The sequence below is a fragment of the Schistosoma mansoni genome, chromosome 1 (genome assembly GCF_000237925.1).
Source record: "Schistosoma mansoni strain Puerto Rico chromosome 1, complete genome".
In the NCBI taxonomy this organism is placed as follows: Eukaryota; Metazoa; Platyhelminthes; class Trematoda; order Strigeidida; family Schistosomatidae; genus Schistosoma; species Schistosoma mansoni.
Genome location: NC_031495.1, coordinates 27,051,338 through 27,078,571, shown reverse-complemented (window position 1 = coordinate 27,078,571; position 27,234 = coordinate 27,051,338). Strand labels below are relative to the sequence as shown.

General features: G+C 35.7%; 2 protein-coding genes and 1 non-coding gene across 4 annotated transcripts; all 3 read right to left on the bottom strand.

Annotated features, from left to right (window-relative positions):
• Nucleotides 1-2,409: 2,409 nt before the first annotated feature.
• Nucleotides 2,410-2,481, bottom strand: Smp_tRNA_01039_Pseudo_CGA.1.1. The gene has a single exon. It is a non-coding gene (tRNA).
• Nucleotides 2,482-4,804: 2,323 nt separating this feature from the next.
• Smp_154420.1 (putative clathrin heavy chain) lies at nucleotides 4,805-26,245 on the bottom strand (the record flags this gene model as incomplete). 2 transcript variants are annotated; one of them, XM_018793886.1, is made up of 18 exons in its annotated part: nucleotides 4,805-5,717; nucleotides 6,918-7,215; nucleotides 7,976-8,057; nucleotides 8,802-9,023; nucleotides 10,098-10,268; nucleotides 10,747-11,145; nucleotides 12,124-12,564; nucleotides 12,744-13,094; nucleotides 14,913-15,365; nucleotides 15,517-15,800; nucleotides 15,882-16,101; nucleotides 17,056-17,400; nucleotides 18,860-19,024; nucleotides 21,577-21,951; nucleotides 22,751-22,948; nucleotides 23,357-23,596; nucleotides 25,337-25,510; nucleotides 25,543-26,245. In XM_018793886.1, the coding sequence occupies 15 exons, from the start codon at nucleotides 23,513-23,515 to the stop codon at nucleotides 7,076-7,078; spliced, it is 4,005 nt and encodes a 1,334-aa protein (XP_018648355.1). In that variant the 3' UTR covers nucleotides 4,805-5,717; nucleotides 6,918-7,075. The 2 variants fall into 2 exon arrangements, with proteins under 2 accessions (XP_018648355.1, XP_018648354.1); XM_018793888.1 differs by lacking the exons at nucleotides 4,805-5,717; nucleotides 6,918-7,215; nucleotides 7,976-8,057; ... (2 more) ...; nucleotides 25,337-25,510; nucleotides 25,543-26,245 and having other exon boundaries at nucleotides 10,591-11,145; nucleotides 14,898-15,365; nucleotides 23,357-23,515.
• Nucleotides 25,259-26,244, bottom strand: Smp_191010 (putative clathrin heavy chain; the record flags this gene model as incomplete). The annotated part of the gene is made up of 2 exons (XM_018793885.1): nucleotides 25,259-25,510; nucleotides 25,543-26,244. The coding sequence occupies 2 exons, from the start codon at nucleotides 26,242-26,244 to the stop codon at nucleotides 25,259-25,261; spliced, it is 954 nt and encodes a 317-aa protein (XP_018648353.1).
• Nucleotides 26,246-27,234: the final 989 nt, after the last annotated feature.

The window sequence follows — 27,234 nt, the reverse complement described above, 5'->3', positions numbered from 1 at the left end:
GCATTGAACAGCTGTTTCCTCCAAGTGGGAGACACTGCGGCAGTAAGCACCCAAGAATCCGACAGCAATCGAATCCAAAACCTTCGATTTTCACAGAGAACGGTTAACCATTAGGACGACCGGGTTGGCGTCCAACAATACACTTTAGTCAATTTGGGATATAGAGCAACAATCATTCAGTACCACAGGTGACAACTAATTCATTACTGGCATGTCTAAATTCCAAAAGTAATTTTTCACTATTTAGTTGCAAAGTCATTTTACAGAAAAGAACAGTATAAAATGCTTAGCTGTCAATTTATACTCTGAAAAAAAATGTTTAGATTAAATATAGTAAACAATCAATAGTTTTAAGAGGAACAGAAACGAAATGCGGCTGTTTTTTTTAAACTACCCTGTTAGCCACACCTATAGTTTTGAAGAGTTGAAAATATTCATCGTGCGTGTTTACAAAAAATTAATAGTAAACTAATATACACAACAACAATAAAATAGTATTTCATAGTTGAAAATTGATATGAATAGACTATCCTTTTATTAAATTCATTTAGTATTGTTTGTTTGAGTTTTCCCATCGATGTGTAAGGACTGCAACTGGTCAGTCTCTCTCAGACGAAACGCGAGACCTGGATTCCACTGCTAGCCACTATCCATCTCTGCTTACTATCCTTTTATTGACTCACCTGTCAACAAACTTAAATGATCATTTACCGGATGCGTGAATATACGTACATATACTCAGTAACTTGATAAATGTATGCTGAAATAGTCGAGATATTTCCTAAAAATACTTAAATCAACCGCTTTTGAATAATTTATCTACCCAGTTGGTCAACTCTGTATAAATTCGCAGAAATACTCAACTTCTTATTTTTATAGATAAATTTGAATTTAATCGACAATTGATCACTAAATGAGAAAGTTATCGACACCAAATTTTCAAAAAGTCAAATCCTCAAAACTCAGTTTCACTTGTCTTTCATACCGATATCCTTGGACACATCAATCTCTCTTGTACCCCTACTTTGTCTCCAGAATGCTTATTCAAACCCCATGAGCTACTCATAAACAGTGTAAGTGTTAAAACCATCGAAAGTTATGACACGTGACGTGATTTATGGCAACATAACATTGGAATATACATGTAATCATTGTGGAGAATGTGTTAAGGTTAGACAAACTATAGATTAGCATAATTTATACAAACTACAAATTTACTTAAGAACAATCCTTATAAATAATGGTTTACTAATACCAAAGTGTAAATTCTTAATTTGTTTAGTGTACGTTCAAGCCTATGTGGGATCCACGGTGTGAAATAACACACTACAACAAAAGGCTTATAGAGCACTCACTCATATCATATTGCACTGTTATTTTCATAGATTCATGACATGGTAGCAGCTAACCTATTTAAATGACAATGTCTTAAAACAATTACGCAGACTTTGTTTGCTCCATTTCCTAATTGCTGAAGCCTAATTGGAAAATAAACATGTTGGTCATTGCACAGCAGTATATTGCGCTTTTTTATGACGAGACAGTATTGTGATGAATATTAACATTCGACGACAAAGCCAAATCGTTGTATTATATGAAGTAACTTTATATAACTGGTTTCTTGAAAGTGTCAAGTCTAATTTTTCGAAAGTACATAACTATTCAAGTTAGATACATGATTGATTGTAAACAGAAAATCAAATTAAGGCGGTTATGAAACTTTTGTCCCTAAGGTTACCTTACACAATACCTCAAGCGAAGAATTGTGACTGTTGGTGTTTCAGGATTATGTTGTAGTTCATAAACTACATATTTTTAGTGTTTGCTTAATCACCAACTTTAGACTGATATTGCTAAATTACGTAATTTTTATAACAATTAACAAGGAAATGTATGTTTCTCTTATGTAACAACTGAATAAGTTTTGCCTTTCAGAGCTGAGTACATCGAGTTTTTGCACACCTGAAATGATTTGCGTTCAGAATATACATATGGAGTGAGTTCCATTACAAAGCAATTTTTTAGCACAGCTGTCTCTCAAAGACGATTCATAAATGAAATGCTATCGCCGATGAAAAGGTATTTATGGATAAAGAAAATTATAGTTATCTGCAGAATACTACCAATCCAGATAGTTGTGTTCAGTAGGAATACATGCAACTTGCCTTACTTAGGCTTTCACACTGATTAATAATCCGATTCTAACTTGATACACCACCATTTACCGTGAAATGCTTCAGAATTTCAGGCTTTTACTTATAAACCAGGTAGTTATTTCAGCCAATACTTTGAAATTATATAGTTAAGATCATGAGTCAATTGAGGCTAGACCACCATCGAAAACCTGGAAGCACTGGACGGCCGTTTCGTCCTATTATGGGACTCCTCAGCAGTGCACATCCACGAACCCGCTCTCGCGAGACTCGAACCCAGGACCTACCGGTCTCGAGCCGGAGCCCTTAACCGATAGACCACTGAGCTGGCATCCAACGGTGTTAATGTCTAACCTCAACCAATCCACTTTGAAATTATCTTCAGTTACAACAATCTTTGGGCAAACGTTTACGTATGATCATGACCTTCAAAGATGTGTAGATCACTACTCATGTTAGTTATGCATACAGTTCCACAGTGAGTGAATCATCTCTCATACGTTTTCCCATATTGCGCAAGAGAGCAATGTCTGTTAATAACTACCTTTGCAACCAAGGATTACGAATGTCGTTGAAAATATGACTAATGATATCTCCTTTATGAGCTTATGCCTCTATCTTGATTTGATGTAGTACGTCATCTATGAGCTTACGACTGTGAAGCTCTCATCCAGTGTATTTAAGATTCCTCTACACAAAAAAGATATTGGGTTAGCAGGAAATGCAGCCGTACCATCGAAAAGCACACAGGTATATGTTATGTACAACTTGTAATATATATTATCTTTACATCGGCTACGCATAATCGGTTAATCTAAAAACTATGCCACAGCTTGCCGGAATCTATTTACTAAGTTTTAAACACTACTAAAAACTAACATCATCCACTAAATGTTAATCCAACTCTGCTAGAGCTGTGAAAACATACATGAAGTAACAGTTCCATTAATCCAAATTCGCGAGGTCTATTAAGAACGTATAATTGAGTTTCCTGACAGGGTCATTAATTTTCCAACATTTTAAAAATATTGGAAAAGATTATCTCCTATTGTAGATAACCATTATAGCTGCTTAGCGACAGAGACGACCGTGCCAGTGATATACGGTAGATTATTATCACATTTACATGGAATTTAATGAAAATTTCGTTGAAGACAAAGACGATAGAAAAACATTTTCATGAAGGCATCGATAATTCTTAAGATAAAGGCGTACGAAAAAGGCAAAACTTTCCAGTTATCTTCATTACGATTGCCAAAAGAACATTGTAAAAAAGGGAAACTTGTATCCGTTCACTATGTGACTTGTGCTTAATCACTTTTCTCCGATCGTCTAATCGGGATTTAGTCACTGATTTTATTTCGCTAAAACTTTAATATTACGAATTGTACTCGATATTATTAAGACAACAGATTCACCAATTACGAAAGGTGATATCTGAGAATACATTATCTATTCAATAAGGAAAGATATTCCTCTCGCTCCAATCAATCAAAATAACAATCATTATCATTAAGAGCGATACAGAATTATGGTCTTCGTAAACCAGAGTAACAAACCGTAAGAGGATGTGAATGATACTAAAGTAAGAAATCGACTGACTCTATAGAGAATACCAAATTTGAAGTGACCAAGTTTCACAATCCGTTTTAATTACGAAAGATTTCGTTTAGTGGGCATTACAACCTTTACTTTTAAATCAAAACATAGTTTTACTAAGTAAAAAATAGTCAACATTCTTAAATTACAGAAAATTGCATGATGCATGAGATTTCCATAAAATTTAATATCGATTAGAAAACTATTTGGCCAATGCTATTCATGATCCTAAACAATTTAGACTTGTCTAATTCAAGAGTTTCATTCCAGCTTCTTGTAGAGAGCGATTTCCTCAGCATACAACCAACGAAACTCAAAACTCGACCTGAATTCCTAAATAATGTTACTGCTTCTTAACAAAAATATTTTCCAAAAAAATTGTTCGTTAATAAAATGTGGGGTTCCACACATCCAGAGCAACATGTTGAACGCACAAGGTGTACTAGTATCACACAGTTTCTCCATTTTTCTGATTATAGTTAGCTTCTTTTCGGCAAGCCAAAAGTAGTGCTGATATGTGTTATTTTCATAGGTGGAAACGTTTTCTATTCACGAATATTCGAGCTCTAGTTCGGTGATATTGAAGCAACTATACACAAAGGTTTAGGAAACAATTAACTTTGAATTGGTGTGTGCTAAGCTGGATAATTGTCCGTAAATGTGCACACACACACTAATCTGGTGCTCTTACTTTCTTCCACTGAATCATCAAATACAGACGCCTAAAATTATATACGAATGTACGGCTTAAGTAAATGATTTCGTCGAAAAGAAAATTTTCCTCGCTGAATTCTCTTTTTTTTATCCGAAAAATAGCCAAATCTCGAACAGACAAATGTATCAGGTAATAGTAATTAATAATTATACCATCTACGGCTCGATATATATTAAGAAAATCCCTAATAATCCATGGGATCAGTAAAACTAAACAAATCATTCATAACAAAACAATGATCACGACAACACAAAAAGGACACCGGAATTTAAAATTCTGAAAAATTAACAGTGACAATGTCATGTTACTATCATTAAGATCTAGGTAGCACGAGGGTGAAATGTGGAATATGTATATTTATATTATCCACTGAATAGCTGAAAGCTATTTTGTGTTTATTATACTAAAACGAATTCGACCATGAATGATACAACGTATAGCCAGTTCATTAGAAAAAACCCCATAGTATTTGAATGGATACGTGTTAATATCACCAACAATCAAGTGTTCTTATATTATATTAATCAATATTTACTCAGTCTAATAAACAATAAACTGAGGAAAATTAATATCCTGAAATATCAAAATTGACAATCAAAACTGCGAAATCATATGTATTTCCTGATGAGTGACTTCATTATTTCAGATGTATAGAAGTACCTTGAAATTATAAATACAGACGAATTAATAAGTTCTCATACAGTGATATTTAATTTCAAGTATATTGAGTACTTTACTACCTATTCAGGCTCCAAAGGATAATAAATATAATGATGAACGTGAGCGTTCTTATAATGCGTTACACACGAAAACAAGTTTTAAAAAAAGGTGGGTGATAGTCACCATTGAGAAAGAAAAAATAATGACCTACGAAGAAGAAATTATTACAATAAGAGCGATTGTTATGAATAAATAAGTAATGAAATAATCGAAACAATTATTTGATGAATCGGCCAAAAAGACTGGACATAAATGGAATGAATAGACATTCCCTCATTCGAACGGGAATACATTAATATTGAAATTGGGAAAAGTTTAGAATGTGCATATACTAACATATTCAGAGAAAAAACCACAAACAAATGTCAACCATATTATTACAATAATGATATATGAAACATGTTTTAACCGTTGATCAATGAACGGTTTGTTTACGCTACATAGTAATTTTTACTACAAATTTTAAAAATTAATTATTGAAGAAGGCTGCATCTCTGTTGAGTACTCTTTAATTGTAGAGGAAGAGGCGCCTAAAAAAGGAAAAAAAAATGATCAAAAACAAGAGTACCATTGTGAAATAACTGCGAAAACGCATGTATATAATATTAAGCTATTAAAAAGTTAACAATGCAATAAAGATAAAATCGCTTCAAATGGGTAGATAGTGTTTTTGAAGAAAACATTGAAGACAACAACTATAATTGTAAGTAAACTTCCATCGATTACATATGTTCAAAGCTCTCATACTTTCTATCCTCATCTATACACACTAACAAAATTTAACATTAACCAATTTATGAAAATAGCATAAATAACTCTAAACTTGAGAACGCAGTGAAGATGATGAGTTATTATTATGCTAAGGCCTAAGTGCTTCAAGCCAAGATACACCACTTATTACTGATGTGAATCCGCAGAGCATAGCATCAGCTATGATTGTATAATGAGTTAGAAGTTTCTTATTGAAGGTTTAATTTGATACATCCAATTAACTATACAGATTATGAATTATTATTGTCATGCGAATTCGGTTTGGTACGTTACTTACCTAGGTGATTACAAGCTTTATTTTCAAGGTCGCTGACTATCAGAAAGCATAAAGGAAAATTAATATAATTGTTCCACATGATATAGAAGCCCGAGTTATATCGCACTGAATCCATTCACAGTGAAAATATCAGCAGCTTAAGAGTAACTAATTAAAACCCTAGTACAATCACATCAAAGTAACAAATTAAATTCGGTTATCTAACAGATAGTGATATCTACAATAGAAAAGCCATGCAGCATATACTGATTTTCGTTACTGGTCCCATACGTGACCACTTGTCGTCAAAAGTCATATTTGTTAGAATTTTAAAAAATAACAAGTGAACTTTTTGTACAATCCATCCAGCATTTACGTTGGTTAACAGCAAATGAACGGAAATCACTGAAGTGAGACAATCGAAACAGAAATCGGCAGAGAATTCAACCACATCAAATAGGATGCAAGAAAAAAGTTGAGGTTTTCGTGACTTCGTCAATTGCAAGCTATTTGGCGTCGATATATATCAATAGCATGTTCCGTAGGTTCCCAAACACCAATAAAAAGAAAGTACTGAGTTTTAGAACGACATTAGCAAAATATTTACAATATTTAATAACATAGCAGCAGAAAATAAACTATTTAAGCAAATTTGTGATTTATAACATGGTCATAAACATGGGACTTTTGATTAAAAACCCACCTTATGCAGCCAATTATCAATAGTTGGAAATTTCGGCAGATAGATTAAACTTTAAAACAGGAAACCAGCACATGTCGGTTAAAGTAAAAATCATATAAGTAATAAACAGACAACAGTCTGATAACAAGTTTAGTGTATCACAATAAATTAAAATCATTTTAAAAAGATGGTCCGTTTGTTTGATAATACATTTGTGGGCCAGTAACTCCGAACATTCCAATCGGTGCGCCCGTTGGTGGGATTAAGGCTGCTGGCATAGATCCTGCTGGTCCCGGTAACATTAACTGAGGTTCAGTTCCTAAACAAAGACATAAAATATGTTAAAAACTTGGATTAGCAATAAAATTACTACCTTCAGTTGAGAACTGATTTTTGATTTTCTGTTATTCTTAGTATATTTCTCCGTGGCGCAACCGGTTAGCGCGTTCGGCTGTTAACCGAAAGGTTGGTGGTTCGAGCCCACCCGGAGGCGGTGGCCACTTTTTGCCCCCAAATACCCAGGTACGGCCGAGAGTGAGAGAGTCAGCTCTCCCTCTCAAAATGCTCTCGCATGACCACTCGAATATAGCCTCTGCCAGGGAAGTCCTACTCACTGCCTTCTCGTGGCGGGGGTGTTGTTTACGAAAGTGAGAGGACGAAGAGCGAATGTCCGGCGCTTTAACCGGGTTGGTGGACACGGAAAGTCCACCTAGGGGAGTTGGAAAACCCTGATTCCAAACCAATGGTGCACATGGGCTTCAGTATCTTGAAGGAGCAAATGGTGTATGAACCAATCGTTGGGCACCGGCTACCATGGGACTGCATCTCCTCACGACGCTCCACTGCCTTGTGGATCAGATCTTTAGGTCAAAGGCTCGGGGTGTGGCCTCCTAAGAAAACCACCTGCTTTAATCTGGGCACCTGGGCAGTATCTTAGCCCTCACACAAATCAAATGAGGTTTGTGTGGCGCTTATGTATCTGGTGCCCCTTTGTACCAATATTTATGTGTTCAAATAAATATGTAAATAAGTAATATTAACTATAAAAGTTCACAGAACAACTTCAAGAAAAAACTTACGCATCACTAGCGGATTAACTGCCTGTTCAGCTTTCTCCTCTTCAGCAGCACGAGTTTGTTCAGAGCGTTCTAGACGATCCACCTGATTGAAAAATTAGTAAAGAAGTGAATTTTTGATTACTTATCTACACAGTGTTTTTATAAATACTACCACCTATTTCAATACTTCTTTTACCAATAATTCAACTGTTATGCCCCAATAACAATGGTGAATGGTAACTTTGGAATCCATTTATGGACGAATATTATGCATATAATATTTGTTGTATATTTGCTAAATAATTAAACAACTCATATTCATGTTCCTTTCATTGTGAGCTTTATTTTGACCCTTGGACTATTATTGTACGATTTACCATTCCTGAGTTATACCCAGTCTATTAATTACTGCTCCCCCTATTCACAGCCACATTTGGCTAACTCTTGTACAAATGTTATTTTCCATTTTATTGGTACGATGTGGTCAGTCTGTTTGGTATATAAACTCAGTATGTTTGAAATACAAGGATTCATACCGCAGAGGCTGTTATTGGTGTTCTGGCTTAACTGGCTGGGTTAGGCAGAAGCATGATCGATAAGCACTCTAGACCGCTCGTACGGTTTTCGTGTGTCGCTGTTCCAATCGATAATTCGCTGATCTCTGATTGGCGGTCTTATCAAGTCATACATTAAATGGGCATCCACTCGGCTACAAGACATAACAGCAACAATGAAATAGACGCCATATAAAAGTGAATTTAAGAGACAACGGTTTTAACAATTGAAAGAAACAATAAACAAAACAAAGCAATCGAAATATAAGAAAACTTATCAATAGGCAGCATACTTTTGTTGTTAACTCTCTCAAAGTTTGAATTAAGAATGGCATAGCCATGTCAATAAGTCCATTGCGCCAAGCAAGTTCCAAGACAACATCTGGACGCAGGAGATCGTAACAACGGTAAAGACAAGCTGCGAAACAGTCGGGTAGATTTTCGGAAAGGAACCAACGAAGCAATTCCTCAGCTGTCTCAGGATCCCGAGAATCCCAGGCATATTGCATGGCGTCCTAAAAATTAATATCGGGTACATAATCCACTACATATATCTGAAAGTAACTGATTCTAAAACAATACTGTGACAGCACAAATAAATTGCAACTCCGCCTGTAGCTGCTCCGCGGGCTACTGCCGGCCCCAAGCCCGGATAAAGGAGGAAGGTTGGGCCTTGGATTAGCGACCCCATCCCGTAGAAAACCGACTCCCTAAAAAAAGGCTTACCAGAAAAAAGCATTCAATTCATGGAATGGACAACACTGTATACGATGACGTCATGGGACGACATGGACTGGGAGAGAGGAATGAAAATGGTGACAGATTTGCAAACCTATATGCCTTCAATAAAATGGTCATAGGCAGCACTATATTCCCGCACAAACGCATTCACAAAACCACATGGACTTCACCGGATCACACTACACAGAACCAAATTGACCATATCTGCATCAACAAAACGTTCAGGAGGACGATGGAGGATGTGAGAACCAGGTGAGGAGCTGATATAGCATCAGATCATCCTTTACATAAGTAAGTAAATACAGTAGTGGAAAATACTTATATTGAAAGCTGTCAAAAAACCATCGAAAATGAATATGAATAATATGGACAATAAAACACAGAACAGGTATGTTGAACAAACAGCTCAGATATGATTCCGAGAGTTCATAGCGTAAATCAAAATAGTTTATAGCTAAGTGATTATAGAAGTATTCAGATCATTGAATTCGCGATTTATAAATTTTTATTTGCAAATATTTTAGTTTAAGACAACGGATTTAAAGTAAGACATCATAAATCTAATAGTTCAATAATACTAGTAAATCTAAACAACAGAACAGCCTTGTTATCGTAGCAAAGCAAGTAAATCAAGATCAGTACCACAAAATCGTCTAACTATCCACTTAGACTTTTGTAAGCTACAAAGTCTCACTATAAAACCTGAGGAAAAAATACATCACATGAGCTCTTAAAAAATAAACCCTCAATTTCAAAAGAAACTGTACTGGGCGGAATGGTTAATTCGATATTACGAGTCATCATTGCAACTATCAAAGAAAATGAAGCATATCACGAAATGAACTTACAGAATACAACTGATCACGTTTACAAAGGTCGATACTTTGCATCCACCGATTACTACCTTTAAACAATAAAGCGGCAAGGCGACGAAACTCAATGAGTTCATGACGCTCTAACTGTTGAGCCAACGCAATATGATCAAAGTTACTATGAGTTTCAATAGATTGCCTTAAAGCCTGAAAAGAAAGTAAAACGTAAAAATAACTTTAAAAAATACAGAGTTATGAAGCGAGTAGTAGTCCCAATTATAAAAACTTTTATATTTATTTATGCTGATAAATAACATGATAATTTGTAATCTTTTGATATAACTTATTTACCCAGTGATGGTTCGTATACTCAGATTAGACATAATTTTTGTGTTTAGTGATGTGCATGTAGTGATGCTAACGACTGCTAAAACAAAAGCACGTGTAGCGAGGTTAGGACCTGCGATCTATTGTTTGAAAGAAAAGAGCTTTTACAATAAAAGCATTGTTACATATGTAAATGTTAGGTTAATGAAGCAAATCCCATAGGGAAAAATCTTATTTTAAAATTACCTCCGAACCAGGCAACTAGTGATGAATATAACAGAGTAGATTGTTAACTAACAAAAAAAGAAACCACCTAATATCAACGATAAACTTCGTAAATATGAAACACAAAACTTGCTTGATAATCTTCTTCTTCGATTAACAAGTCGTTTAAAGCCTCATTCACTGATTTATTATTTGCATTATTTTGTTGAACGAACCGCAAATAGGGTTTAACTAGAGCAATATGTCCTGCCTTGATGAAGAAATTTACTGCACGTGTATGATCCAAACGAGGTGATAAGACCATGAGTAAGTCATTTAGAAGCAGCGGTTTGTAAGTCAAGTAGAATTGGATAGCTTTATAATATAATTCTACGTTAGCAACCCGTGTTATTAAGTCTTTGAAATGATTCTCTCTCCATCCTTCAGTTGGATGACTCATCATTGTAAGAATCGCATTATCATACTCTTCATACTTATCATAAAGAAATACTAACTCTGACCATAAATGAGCTTGTTCAGCAGCACGAAGAACCTAAATCAAATAGAAATAGGGCAATTTACAGATATCAACAAATAACTATAAAATTAAATGACAAATAAAACAGCAAAACTTAATGAAATTGTATGTGCATTTGCCAAAAAGAATTGGTGTTGAACCCATTGTACGAGTAAAACATTTATCTCATAGATTAACAAAGTTAACGAGGACAATCATGTATTACAAATAAGTCACATGATTTCGCCGGAGTGTTAAAAAGACAAATATCAAAAGGAATTCATGAGTTACAAAAACGGATATAATAAACAAAAAAAACTGTAAACAAACAACATTTTCACACTGACCAACTGATACATCTACAAAACTAAAGTAAATGTGCCGGTTTATATTGACAAATGATTTCTGGGGTTTAAAACTATCGAATATATCACGACCTACGTTTAATAACCTGAACATAACCTGGCGACATCGGGAATGGTAGAAAACATTGTTTTTTCACCAACAACTCGTCCTCAAAACATATCCTCTTTCCTCTGAACACGAGTGTACGTACTTACCGTGTGATCACCTTTTGTAAAGTCGGGTATATTAGTTGGAGAAGCCCTGTTAATCCTGAACATAGCATCTATGATTTCAGAGTAGATATTATGAGGTATATATTGAGTTTAGACATAATGCTTCATCTACTCATAAAATAACAAACAATTTACCAAAACTCACTTATTTTTTAAAATTTTTAATCTAATATTGATTTTATGTCGTTTATTTTCTACACATTATTGTTTTATAGGACATTTAACTCAGACCCATCTGTATATATCTGAACTCGCCAATTATATCCTGATTACTTCCACACTACTGACTGCAATTTCGATTAGCTTGTGATCCACGTTTCATGAATTTTAGCAACTGATAAGTATGAAACAGATACCTCCCTATCCATATAAAAAGTTATATAATTGTGATTGTAAAATTTCTAAGATGAAATACCCGGAAATACACTGAAATTACCTTTGGAATATTGACACGAGACCAGAAAAGCTCCAAATGTTCCCGCATTTTCTCCGGCTTAAACTTTGAATACAATATTGCCAGCTCAGTGAACATTCCCATATGTGCCCGTTCCAAACCTAAACCAGCTTCTAAAAGTTGAATAAGTTCATCAAAGTGACCGCGTTGTTCATAGTAATTAATAAGATCGCCTAATTCATCTGCATGTACAACAATATGTAGACCGCACATTTGAGCCAAACGAAATTCCTTGTGATTTACACAAGCGAAACATACTTCTTTCCAAGTGCGTGTTGAATTTGCTTTTCGAGCAGCATCCACAGATCCTTGATACTCACCTAAGTGAACCAAAGTTATTGCTAGGCGGGAATAGTTGCTAACGTTTGAATATAATATCTTAGCTGCCTCGTATAGCTGTTGGTCAAAACAACGATCGGCTACCTAAAATGTAAGAGAAACGTTGAATAAATTATCCACATACAAAAACCAGGTATATTGAGAATTTGAGATTCAAAGACTCGAAAGCACTAAGCATAATTCGACAAAAACTATACCAAGTGTACTACTAGAACTTAAAATTATAGAGTTATTTTAAGAAAATACTAAAAGATGGTACTTACAACAGTTATATTGGCATGATTTGGCCCTGAAATGAACTCTTCGAGATCTGACAAACGATTAGTCCTTGCATAGGCGAAGGCAAGCTCTGACTCAATAAACGTCTCACGGGCTTTCTTTCGTGCCATTTGGAGATAACGAACTAAATCTTCCCAATTTCCAGAGTTTGAAGCAGCTTCGGAGACCGCTTGGAATCGACTAGGATCAGACGCCTTCACGTATGAGTCGATGGCTTCTTTTATGGAACCTTGAGCTAACTGAGCATGTGCTAGAAGACTCCAAACAGCTGGCTCATTACAACGTTCAGCAAATTCATAGGCCCTATCAAAATTTTTGACATGGTCAATCAAAACCTGGAAACAAACCAAGACAGTGAAAAATGATAGAGGATATAACGGTCATTTGTAGAAGAATAATGACGTTCATTTGTACAGGGTACGTTTAGATGAAAATCCGAAAACGAAATGTGGCTTAACTTTTGGATTATAAGAGAGGAATATGATTATGAACAATCAACAATATGGTGTTTTTAATCTAAATAAACTCACCTTCAAGGCACTTGTGTATGGCCCATACTCTAAATATCAAGGCCAATGATACTAAGCGAATTCAAGAACCGAAGTAGGTAAGGTGAGGTTCAAGCAACTTGGCTACTAAACCACTGACCCTTACATACTTAGGCCTGTTACGCCTCATGGAGGAGTTCTTTCCCACAGTAGGCTGTTGCTGATGGTATCCGGCAAACGGATATTAAGTATCTTACGTAGTCAATTGTTTATAAATATCTGTACTTTTTCAATTATGGTTGTAGTAGTTCTCGAAGTTTCAGCTACTCACAACAGAACTGTCTCGACATTCGTACAGAAGATTCTCACTTTGATACTGGCTGACTGTTGTTTTGAGTTTTATATGTGCATCAATTGTAGAAATGCTAACCGTGCTTTACCAATCCTTGCCTGTATGTCTGCATCAGACCCTCCCTGTTCATTGGTGATGCTGACCAGGTACGTGAAAGTTTCCACCACCGACCCACTAACAATATAAAGGGTTCATAATTTGTTTCTTACGGATATCACCTTATAAAAAAGTCCTACTCACTGCCTTCTCGTGGCACTACTGTTGTTTACGAAAGTCAGAGGACGAAAAGCGAATGTCCGGAGCTTTAACCGGGTTGGTGGACACGGAAAGTCCACCTAGGGGAGATGGAAAACCCTGATTCCAAACCAGTGGTGCACATGGGCTCCAGTATCTTGAAGGAGCAAATGGCGTACGAATCAACCGTTGATCACCGGCTACCATGGGACTGCATCTCCTCACGACGCTCCACTGCCTTGTGGATCAGATCTTTAGGTCAAAGGCTCCGGGTGTGGCCCCCTAAGAAAACCACCTGCTTCAGTCTGGGCACCTGGGCAGTATCACAGCCCTCACACAAATCGAATGAGATTTGTGAGGCGCATATTTATCTGGTGCTTCCTTGTACCAATATTTATGTGTTTAAATAAATAAATAAATAAAAATTATAAAAAATTATTATTCCTTACTGAGCTAAGAATGAATCTCAAAAGGTTATTAAGCAGTTTTTATCCGTTACCCTGAACACCTAACATTTTATAACTGCTGTACAACATTGAACTTTATAATTGAGAGCTACTGGACACACGAAACATGACTCAGGTGAAGGAATCTAAATCCTCGCTGCTTTGTACATAAGAAATCCTCTATTCAAGCTCCAAGAGTAGTCATATTAGTACACAACAGGTTGTTTCACCATAGACAATGATGAAACAACAAGGAACTCGGTCACAATCAAGATTGACTGTAGTACTGTCAGATTTGTATAGGTAGGTTGTTTGACTAGACAACCAAACATCAAGATTCATTAGTCACATTGAAAGAATGGACACAATAATCACGTAAATTCGGACGTTTACATAAAGCTTAAAATGGAATAAGATGAATACCTAACCAGCATACATCGGTTCTACCATAAATAAACGATTTTAATTGCATACTCTGAAATTTAAGTTCGATAATAAGATACATAGGTCGAAAATAACGATGCGGAAGATAGGTTTCAAGAAGTCTACAATACGTTAAATCAATTTACCACTTCCACTAATAAAATACCTCTACATGAACAAAACATATCTACAAACGCATAAAATACTTGCCTGTATAGCGGATGTGTTGACTTCAAATTTCTTGAAAATGGCAAATGCTTCTTCAAAAAGAGAATTATTTATGGCTATGTTAGCAACATCAGGAGCATCATAATTATCCAAACGATTAATGTATTCCATGACACGACTTTTATCAGCCTTAATTGCAGTTAGGATTAAAAGGTTTTGAAGGTTGCGATGATCAGAAAATACTGAGTTGTCCAGAACTATTTTCTCCAGAAGTTCAATAAGTTCATTCGGCATATCCGCAGCCATAAATGCTTTAACAGAAACGGATATCTCTTCAGGATCTTGGGTCTCAGAAAGTGCTGTCTGAACAACTTGATCAATTAATTGTCGACGGTAACTATTAGATTCACTTAAAGCTTCTGCCCATAGCTCCGGTTCTTTCCGTCTAACTAAGTAACGAGCTTCAGTTTTGAATAATGCGTTTTCATTACAAACCTAAAAAATAAAGTCGACTTATAAACCATGACAAGAAAATTTTATTCTAGGTAGACACAATATAAAACCATGAGGTTTCAAAAAAAATGACGTACAAGTAGATTTAAAAATAAATTAAAATTGAAAATAATACATTATATGCATAACGTACTCTGATTAGATCTTGGTCACAATGCCCACGTTCATATGCAATACACGCTAAATGTGGATCACGCTTTTCACAGTATTTACCGACAACAGAGCTATTATAATACTGATTTTCTCTCAAGAAACGTTCAGGATTGTTGTTAAGGTCTATGTAAATCTTTGCTAGGGCATTATGTGTAGCAGGTTCAACAGATCCTTCATGTACACGTGATTCAAGCCATGGCAGTAATAACTTCAGCCGATTGCGCTTTTCCACTTCTGCAACAAGTTCATCAGTATTGAACTGACCTGGAAAAAAATAAATAACGAGAGTATTATACTTTATTAACCACTTCTTGAGTTTACAAGTAAGAAAAATTAGAAACGTACCACGAACAACTGCCATCAACTGCTTTATTATGTCCTCTGAACAATCAACATCTAAAAGGCCTCCAACGACTACCGGTAAACGGGCTGGATTAACTTTTTGCACATAAATCTCAATGTATTTCTGCAAATTATTACGAAACAAATAAAGGACGAGATCATGAACAAAATCGAAGCGATCGCAGACAATAATAAGAGGTAATTGGTCCGTAAGTTTTGCCTCCTGAAAAAAAAGTTTATGTTACATCATAAGAATAATAAAAGAAATCTGATTAATAATATTTTAACAGAGACTGAAATATTAACTAAAAGCATCAGTATTGACAGCAATTTTCAGTAGCCGCAACTGTTCATGCTTACTTTTTTGAAATGTAACTATCAGACATTTAAAACTAATATGAAGGCTAGAAGTACAGTCCACATGAGAACTGGTTATTCTTATCACAGACCGCAGTTATGTATATTATTAGGAAATGCCTAACAAAAAATCTCTCCGTAGACACGTCAAAATGTCTGTTTCTTCCATTTAACTTTTATCTAACTTTTAAAATGATCGTACAAAACTTGTATAAAGAGTTCAAAGTGGATGTGCCAAAATATAAAATGGACGACCAAAGCTCTCTCAGTTGACTGTTACTCTCTGTTTAATGTTAAAACGAAAGATTATTAGCACTTAAATATATATCATGAATCTACTACACATAATAAGTAAATTCATCTTCACTATGTTTGAAAATCCTTAATTATAGTGAAAACCTAATTTAGTGGTTAGAGAAAAACCGGTTCATAGTATGATATATTCCGAATCAACATCACCCGTTATTGGGTGAATTTTAACTAAAAGATTGATACTTCGGAATTTAATGCAATGCTCATTAAACTTAGGATAAAAGCATATTCCTAATTATTTTAATTACAAATATATTTTCAAATATAACCGAGCGATTCTTTCTCAAAACTCCTGGGGTTGTGCAGTGATGATAAGATAAGCTTACGATCTTCTACATGCAATATCACTAGGAAAAATCCTTAGTGATGACAGTACATGTGTTTAGATAACTTGCAGACAACTGATGATTTAAACTTGTAACTATAATCGGCTAGTATATATGAAGTTGATTACAACAATTTTATACGTATATAACGAATGCATGAGAATAAGTAATAAGATTATTACTTTAAGAAAATTTTTAACTCGTTCTGGTTCATAACAATTGCTTTCGCGACAAATCCGTTCAACTTCTTTGACTTGTCCGGTTTTACAGGCAGCTTGAATATATTTAAAATGAACTTCAGGTTCTTGACTAAAATTAACAATAGACCCCAAAAAGTAAAACAGGCCTTCAAATGATTTGAAGGATTCAAAAATTTCGATAAGCGCATTCGTCCCCAACTGTTCGTGATACTTAGTAGCAATCTGGACACAGACCTGGAGATTTTGTCTAATATTTGTCTGCAGCATAGCTCTCAAACACTCCAACGAGTCATCGACAGAAAGTGAGCCAAAATAATTGACAAGCCACTATAAAATTTGTAAGAAAGAAACAAAAAGACTAAAAACATTCCGGATGAAAATAAAACAAGTGAATGTTAACACCACATTTATTTACGAAAATTGGTTTAATGCTTCTACAGATCAAAAAGAAAATCACTTAAACTTTCATGTACATTTGGAGGAACGATGAAATAAACTATACATTAGTAAAAATTGACAATAAATTAGTTCAGACGATTGTGTTCTAAAAACAGTAACAAACACTGTACATTTACCATTTGGAAAAATTTTTTACTGGGTTACACTGTCAGGCCTTAATATGACACTATGGTGGTCAGAGAATTGTTAGTGAACGATGGCAAGTACAAGAGAGGACCACAAAGTGATGCAAACAGTCAGATAAATACTCCCACCATTATGTACATCACAAGTTCTATTGAACACGAATAGTATACAAGAAGTTTAAAAACTTGCTCTACCAACTAGTAGTGCGCAAATGCGATGTGTGGAAGTAAAAATAGTGACTGTAAGTCTGAAAGACATTGGCATCTATGTAAATCATATAATCGCAAACATTCAAGTATCTATCATTTGCCTAATAACTGTTACAAAGGCCACAAAAAATTCTTCGTAGAGTACACCACAAATAAAGGAAATTATGTCCAGTGAATTAACGGAGTGATTCATGAGTCTACGAGGAATGTATATTCACTGTGCTTATGTACTGGAGAAACTGATACTTTGGTAGTGAAAATCACAATGAGAAATTATAATTTATACCGCTATTTTCATCTAACTGAATATTGTTAACAACATTAGATCATTTTGACACTTGTACATAAACAAGGCAACAAAATTCAATGAAGACATGGAGAGCAAATATAATCATACTGGTTTCATTTTAACCTGTCAGAAAATAAAGCACCGTAGATTAAATTAATATCCTAAGCTTGAATTAATCTTGTCGCGACCGATTATTGGTGAATAAACATAATTTAGTTTGGTACAGATGATGAAAGAACAGTCTGAATATTCAGATATAACTTTTGTATTGTCCCAAATCAGTTCGGTAAGATGGTTTTCTATCAATATGTAGAAATATCACATTTAAACTAGCATCTCAATAACCTTCAATTCATCAACAGAACGAAGCTGCACATTAAATAACTCACACTGAGAATATTTTAAAAAATAGCTATGGGCACTGGTGACTTAAATACAGTATAATAAAACTTTCCAAATCATCTTTAGATTTAGAAAACCTGGAAATATATCATTTCCCCTAAACTATCCTATTCAAAACCTTTGCTGTCTGGACACAGAAACATCTAAAAAGCTATTTGATTCCATAAGTATACAGTTTAGGCCTAGTTATCACTGAATTAAGTAAAGCATTTTGAAGGAAATACATATATAATATATTGATTTTCAAGGCTATTTAAACTCGGGATAAGTACATATTAAGATTACAAGCAAATCTACTCACCTCAGGATTTAACAAATGTGTACTTACGACAGCCCGTTTGATGTCGTAAAGATCAGTATAGTGCTCCAAAGCCCGCTGCAACAACCCTGCTTTCTCACACAACTGAGCAATAGCTGCCCGATCATAATGTGAAAACATTTGGTTGCCCAAAATTGCATCCGCAACCTAAAAGGTATCAAGACCGGTCACCATGTAGAACATATTTTCCGAACAAGTAAAAAGAAATTCTACATATCCATAAAGACAATCGAATAATAATCTCTTTAATATTTAACACTGTAATAGCCAATGCAAGTTTATTACTTCATTTATACCCTTGTTTAGTAAAATTAGAATAACTAGGGCCATTAGTTTTACAAAATATTATTATTCATCACGGTTAATTGAAATATAAACAAAATCATGAATTACGTACAATAAGCATTTCGTGTCTGGTCATCACAGTTATGTGATAATTTGCATAGAGCACGTATGTTCATTAACATAAATATCAAATTCAACCGAATCTTTAGCTAAGATATGCACTTCTCGCTCTGCTCGAGATTTGTGTAACGACACAAGCTCACAACATATTAATAAGGTTAGTTATAATGATATAGAACTGAGGATACTGTTCGACAATCAGACTTGTAAATACCTAGTACTAACAGCATTAGTAGTAGTAGAAAAGGTGTAGAAAAAAAGGTATAAGGAGATTTAAGGACTAAGGGAAAAAGTGAATGTACGTGCTTCATTGAGGATGATCGCGAGCCATATCACTAAAAGTCTCAAATGATTGGTTACGATAGTCGTGAGGACACCAACCAGGTAGTCTGCATCTTACTACATGACTCAGTCTAACAGTCGATGATTTCATGAACTGGTGTCAAGTTTAGTCTTAATAATCACTAGCTTTCTTTTAATCTACTCCTATACCAGACAAATCGCCCCTAGGTAGATGGTTGGGCATACGTAACACATGTCTCAACGACCCACGTCGACCCACTAACTCATCAATCGATTTCCCATTTTTTCCTAGTGCTCTGAGTCTAACCTCGGGATTGCTTATATGGTGGTCCCGAAATACATAACCGATGCTTAAAAAACACCTATGATCAAGAATTAGTAACCTACGAATATCCTCTGTTCTCAGTGAACACGCTTTATACTCATAAAGTAGGATAGAGGTGATCAGAAGATTCTATATTTTGCCAGTGCTAATAGAAAAACTACATCTACATATTTTAGGTCAAGAAGAGAACCTCCTGATAAAATTTTAACACCTGAAAAGTTAGATGACGAAAGAGTTATCACTAAAATAAAGTCTAAGACAAGGTAAAATAAAAGTGAGGGAATTGGACGATTCGGAAGATCACTACTTGTAGTTATAATTTCCGATGAAAGTTTGCCACAACCTCTGACTCAATGAATACTGTTCGAGTGGAAAGTCTATACAAGGTTGATGTAATTCTGTAGTGCACCTTTTAATGAGACGCTGCTATAAAACCTGTCGATCTACGGAACTAAACGCTGCCTTAAGGTTTGAGAACAGAACTATGGTTGGGAGTCGGTAAGTATGGATTTGTTCATGAACCCGGAGAAGGGAGAATATTTGGTCTACACGTCAACACCCAGGTTTGCTCCAATTAAGCGTCGATTTATTATTGATTGAAGCTAATACTTTATTCAAACAATCCTTTGTAATCGTCACAAGATTTCTGTTCTTTCTTATAAACTAAGACGATCAGCGATCGACACCAGTCAAATGGGGTTACGTTCAGTTCCCAGATTCTAGCTAAGATTTCAGTCAATCAAACAGAAAAGCCAACATCAAAGATTTCCAGGGTTAATCCATTTGGACCAGCTGCTCTCCCCGTTTTCGATTACCTATAGCATTCTTAACCTCATTAAGAGTTGAAGAACTTACATTATTTTCTGATTCAGGTTGCTTAGAGATAGGGGGGTAACTGAAAAGTAACTTGGGGCCAGTCGAACTGTTGGTTAAAATCTTCTGCCCATAACTAGAATCTCCTGAAATAAAAGTGAATAGCCTAACTAACAGTCGGATTTGTAATACCTGTTTCCTTGATAAGTTTAAATAGTTGTCTACGACTACCTATTGCCTCCGCCTTTTTTACATCTTGCTTTTGCAATCCACCACTGCTAACGATCACTATGTAGGTTTTTTAGCAGCCTATGTTCCGGCTGCCTTCGTTTGTAGTCGTGTTTGGAGCCAGGTGAGGTGAGTTCCCGAGAATCTATCGGTTCACTAGACGCCACCGAAATCCAATGATGGTTCCTAACCCTTTGATTAATGGCAGATCTCACTGCTGTTGACAGCTGTTTGAATATCACGCCAAGCTACCTCGAAGTAGACGTGGCTTTAACGGTTGACTAACTGCTTTAGTTGTTCCTGATATATATTCTTGACTTTTCCATCAAGTTGAGCTTTAAAGAACCTTTTTGCAGTGGCTTTTCTGCGTTTAGCAAAACTCAAGCAAACACCTGCATCCACTTGGGTATGATCAGAATAAAAACATTCTCCAACACAAGCAGTAGTCTTATGATGAGCCTCTTTTTGCTGGAGTTACAAAAAATCGATATTTGAAAAGGTATAAAACTACCTCAAAACAAAAATCTGTCCATATTGACGTGACACACTAGTATCCTCTGCGGATAGATGACAATGTGACTAGCAACAAACCGAATCCAAACATACACTGAAACGTGTAACTTACCTGAGGTGCTGACATTAGATTCATTTCTAATAAACGAGTTTGGAGATGTCCCTCAGAAGGTCGATTATGCTTTAATGCATCCAGTAAGAATGATGTACATTGCTGCACCAAACCTTGATCCATAAACACATTTACAACTTGTTCTAAATCAACTAAAGGTTCTTGATCCTGAACCAACATTTGGGCAAACTGCAAACCTTGGTCTGGGTTGATACGAGTTAGGTTGCGTAACAGAAAAATATAATCTGGTGTGTAGCCGACCTTCTTCGCATAAACGATGATTTTCTGAAACTGGCCAGTTTCAGCAAAACACTGTACGACCTTTGGTGGAACATTGGCCCTTAGGTAGACTGACAAAGCTAGTGTAGGATCCGCCTGTTAAAATAATAAAAGCTTATAACCATTATAAATGACTATAATAATATGTCTACTTAAAGTGACAAGTGAGGACCTGATATGATTGGCAAGCAACCCCGAAGTAACTTAAAATAAAAATAACTTTGATTTCTCATTTCCTCATAAGGAATGGAGGTTGGAAGCATTATGAACACAAGTTACATACCTTTTCATTGTACATAAAAAAGAACCAACGTTTAGTCAACTTAGACTGTACTACTCTATGTTTAAAAAATTTGGATTCATGAGAGAGGTCAGAATGAAGCTAAAAGCTCAAAAATTATTTAATATCTAAAGAAAACATAGAAAGGGTAGGAAGATCATCATTATTGAGACATCCCATAAGTTAAGTCTGTTTTAAAAGAGATGTATTCGTATCAAGCTGTGGTACTGATGGGTTTTAGATCGAAGCCAGAATTTTTTTATTATGAATCTCGTGATTCTCTTCCCAACTCATGAGTCAAAAACTATTGAAAGTGAAAACTTCACTACTTCGCTTACATAGCTTTAGTAAATTTTCCCAAACATTCAAACCCATATACTGGTGAAACGAATGTGATGACAAATTGAACCAAAATTATTTTGAAGAGCCGTAACCAGTGAAGACACTTGGAAACCCATTAACAACCGACTAGTAGGTGATAATTCTGTTTATGGATAACATGATTTTTTCAAAACTTTTTGCCGCAAGTTTTTGGTGCGCGTGACTCAATTAACTACGCACAGTAATTTTCTGAAATCGAGTAAACATTCAGAAAAATAAAAAAAGGAAAATTACCTGCTTAACAAGATCTCCTAACTCCTCTGAACATTCTAATTTGTCCTCCTTCAACCATTTTTCCAACAACTGTTTCCTACCCTGTTGTAAAACTGGTCTACAAAGCTCCAGACTTTCGAACTTGTTAAGTTGACCTTGGTCAAGTAGAATTCCAAAATACTGCAACAGGGCTGATGCTTGCCCTGGTGCACTTGACACCTATAAGAATAAGAAACGTATTTCACATATTAGACGATTAAAATGAGATGAATTAAATTACGAGTTACTTCTCAAAATCCGATCTGAAATAAGCTTATTTGTTACTGGTCAGTATTCGTTCTCGTGAAACGAATTAATAAACTGCATTTCCAAGCAATCTGGTGAATAAGGGGTAAAGTTAATCCATGGATGCTGCAATCAAAAATCAATAGTCTAGGACCTTGACTCATGTAGCGTTGGAAATACTATAAATGACTAAAAACTAATGATGATATTGAGGGTCTTTCTAACCCTTGATTAGATGCATTGGCATTACCGGAGGATGATGTCCATCGCGAATATTTCATTATTATACGTAAGATAAGAGATATTGTACCAAAATTTGCTTACGCTTTGTTATAAACCTACCTGTTGAAAACGTTGAATTGTCTGTGGAGTGCGCAAAATACCTTTAGGAGCATTAGCTGCTAACTTCGCAGCTTCGGGAAACTGACCGGATTGAAAAAGAGAATCGAATTTCTTGAAAAACAAATCTTCTGCACCAGGAAGATTGCATCTGGAAGCCATTTGGAGCGCAAGTGTGGGGTTTTCCAACGTAGTGGTTATGTAACTGATGATAGTATCTTCATCGATACTGACGGATAATACCTAAAACAAGAGTATGACAAATGCTGATGTGCAAACTTTCGAACATACACTCCAGATAAATTCAAAGTAGACGATGTTTATGCCGAGAAAACTGCCAGAACCATATCTTTACACGAGTTATTAGAAAATAAACGGAAACGCGTCGTAGAATTCAAAACGGACAGGTGTTATTTAATATTTAGGATTCAAATTAAGTACGAAACTACTTATATCTAGTATGATTTAATAAAAACACCCGCTGAATGGCATCGTGTAAAAAATATATATAATAGTGCTTTATTAGTCCTTTGGTTCGGTTTTTAGCATGAACAATACATTGTCCTTTCTCATCCTTATTTTTTTACTTAGATATAAACATTGATACAATGACACCAAATATATATGCACCACACAAATAATTTGATTCGTGTGAGGGCTGCAATACTGCCTTGGCGCTTAGACTCACTAGTAAAGTGGGACATCAGTTGCTGGTATGGATTATGGTGTTTTATAGTACTGTCACGTAATGGTAGCGCGACAGCCTAAACTCACAAACATTCCTTCTTACATGGGAACAAGTAATTGACTAATCATCATTTGTTTTAATCAACCTTAGTATCAGTCAAGAGCCTGGTACCGAACTTGCTAGGCAGAATAACAGACATACCAAAGCATGCTTGAAAACGGCATCTCTGAATAGTTCCAGTGATCTCCAAACTTTAACATTACACAATACTATCACTGGAAGTGGTCAATCATTGGTAAACGACGGACTAACATAAGGAGCATGAGAATCAGATCAATTTGGAGCTACACTTAAAGCACACACGACGAAGCAAACTATCCATTGGGACACAAATTTGAAAGTCCATTATTTGGTCAGTCGTACGCATGCTGGTAGGTGTATTGCACACCGACTACATGTACACCATAATTAAAGCCCAAAAATCTAATGACGTAGAGACAGAAACTCCATACAGATGTTAGTGATTTGAGTTGGGTGGGAAGACTTGTCAAGATTCGTATTTTCCCGTAGTTGATATTGAAAACTGGAATTGGTCAGTGCTCCTATGGTCGATGATTCATTCAATCTGTTGCTATATTCCACTAAAGAAGCGCTGAGGTTAGAAGTGGTTAATGAACATAAAAATTTCAGTCTGCACAGAACTGACGTAGGGACTAATATGCCTCAAACGATATTGCTATTGTACTTCTAGATGGAATGGTAAATGCTACGAAGGTATTTACGTGTAATGTTTTGTTTGATATAGATGAGTCAGTATTTATGGTGTGAGATACTCAACACGATATGAGACGATATCCATTGATAATCATTCATACTGATTGTCTAACAAGTCAACCTATAACAGCTAGCGATTAATTTACAGACACTGCATTTACACATAAACTGAGTTAATAGATCCAATGCTATTTATTTGGATTGGCAGGTCCGAGTCGTTTACACACTGTAGATGAACATTTAGAAAATCTCTACGTTAAAATTCCAGTTTTTAAAGAGTAGCGTCAAGTATTTAGCCATTACTACAAAACATTCACCAGTCACTAATAATAGCATAACCTGGCAGAAATATTGAATAAAGCATTTTACATGAGTACACAGAACACTAACTACTATGACAAGCTGGATTAATGGTCACAAATCACTTTTGAAGAGCAGTAATGTTAGAATAATAGGGAATGCGTAGGGGCACACAGAATCAAAACTGAACACAACATAAAAATGCCAGCTACAAATTTTACCTGCCCTTTCCTATTAACGCCAATGATACCGGAAGTTGGTTCATAGGGAGCTGTTACGAAAATAGTATCGCTGCTTATCCGATTCATATATATACATGATCCGCTTTCAATATCATAAAGGTGTAAGTACCCGCTTTTCGTTATCAAGTATATGATGCCATACTTTGACGAAGTCTAAAAGTGAAAAATGATGACGTCTTACATACCTGCATTGCAACAGGAAAGTCGATCTGAGCTTCTGGTGGGAAGTAAACATCAATGGCCTTCTTAGGAAATGGTTGGTTTCCTGCAGGTGGTTGACCAACTTCAATTATGTGTAATTTGCATGCTTGGGCATTTCGTGAGGCAAAACAAAACAATGTGGTGGGATTGGCGTTTCCTTCAGGTATGTAACGAGCAAATGCAGCGGCATGACCCTCTATCGCTTGACTAACTTTGCGCTCCACGCTATACAACTGCATATATCCAACAACTCGGTTGTCCTGTGAAGTTATTCCGATAAGCAACAACCACTTCTGACTTGGGTCGCAACGGTAGCTTATGATTTGACTAGATGCCAGAGATTGGTGACGATCAAACATCTTGACTGGATTTGATTCACCATCCATAGCCCAGTGATAAACACTAGTACCAGTCACGAGTGCGATGGTGTTCACGGATATCCACTTGCAAAATACAACATCTTCCGGCATGGTGTATGTTTTCATCTTGCTTTTCAGCTCGATGTTGAAGATTTGTAACAACTTCCCAGCTTTTAATGCCATCACCTTACTTACGGGGTTCATTATTATAGTATCGGCAGAAATAGGACGACGAGTAGGATTCATTGGATCATTCATATCAATAATTACAACCTGTGACGTCTCACCTGTCTTCTCTCTGACGCAAATAAACTTATCCGATTCCATAGTCAAAGTACTAAATCCTATGCTGCTAGGCTGAATTCCAATACTAACCAGCTATAACACATGGAGTATAGTTTAAGGTTTATCATAACACTAACCTGCAAATGTTCCTGAAACTTGATGGGCATCTGTGGGGAAGCCATAATTCCTAGTGTTAAAAACCAGGTGAAACGGAGAAAGAAATGTAGACGCCAGTTATCAGTTTGAAACAGTTAAACAAACGTTTTCAAGTCCAACACCATCTTAATAGTCAAACAGAATAAATGTCAATTGCCTGTAATTATCTTATAAAAATGTTTTTTTAATAAACTGTGCTTAATAAAGTGAAAGATAGTTATCTTATTTCCACCTATTAGTTGTTACGAAATCCGAGCGGATGACCTTAGTTTTCAGGAGGCTGTCATTCAGCAATTTCTTGTACATACAATTTTCTCTTTATTTGAGAAAATGAATTCTCATCTATAAATATAACAACCCCTTTTCCTGAACTCAGACTCCGACATGATAAGTAACCAACGAAAATATAATTGTAAGTTCAGATTTGTTCTAAAGCAGTGTTGAAGAATCGTAATCGCCTTAATAACCAACATCACATTGATCCTTGAGATTTGCCTCATAACACTCGACTCTTCATTCGGCTCTCTACTATACATGTTAAGGAATTTGAATTCAGCAAGTTTCTAGGGAACTCCACCTGTTGGTAGCGTTACTGTCGGTCACAAGCTCGAGTAAAAAAAGAAGTGTTGGAGATGAGGTCATCTACTCCACCCCGTAAACAAAACCTTGCCCAAAACACTTACCAGATTAAGCAAACTAAACAATTTGAACTCCTCATTTGAGCACTTCATTTTCAAGGATCTTCATTTGGAAGAATTATGAAAGTCGTAATTCCCCGGAAGTCACAAGGCCAGTGCTCCTTTTAACAACAAGAGCAACAATTAATATAGATACATGGAATATCCTAGCAATATGAGAGACCGGGAGAACCGATCA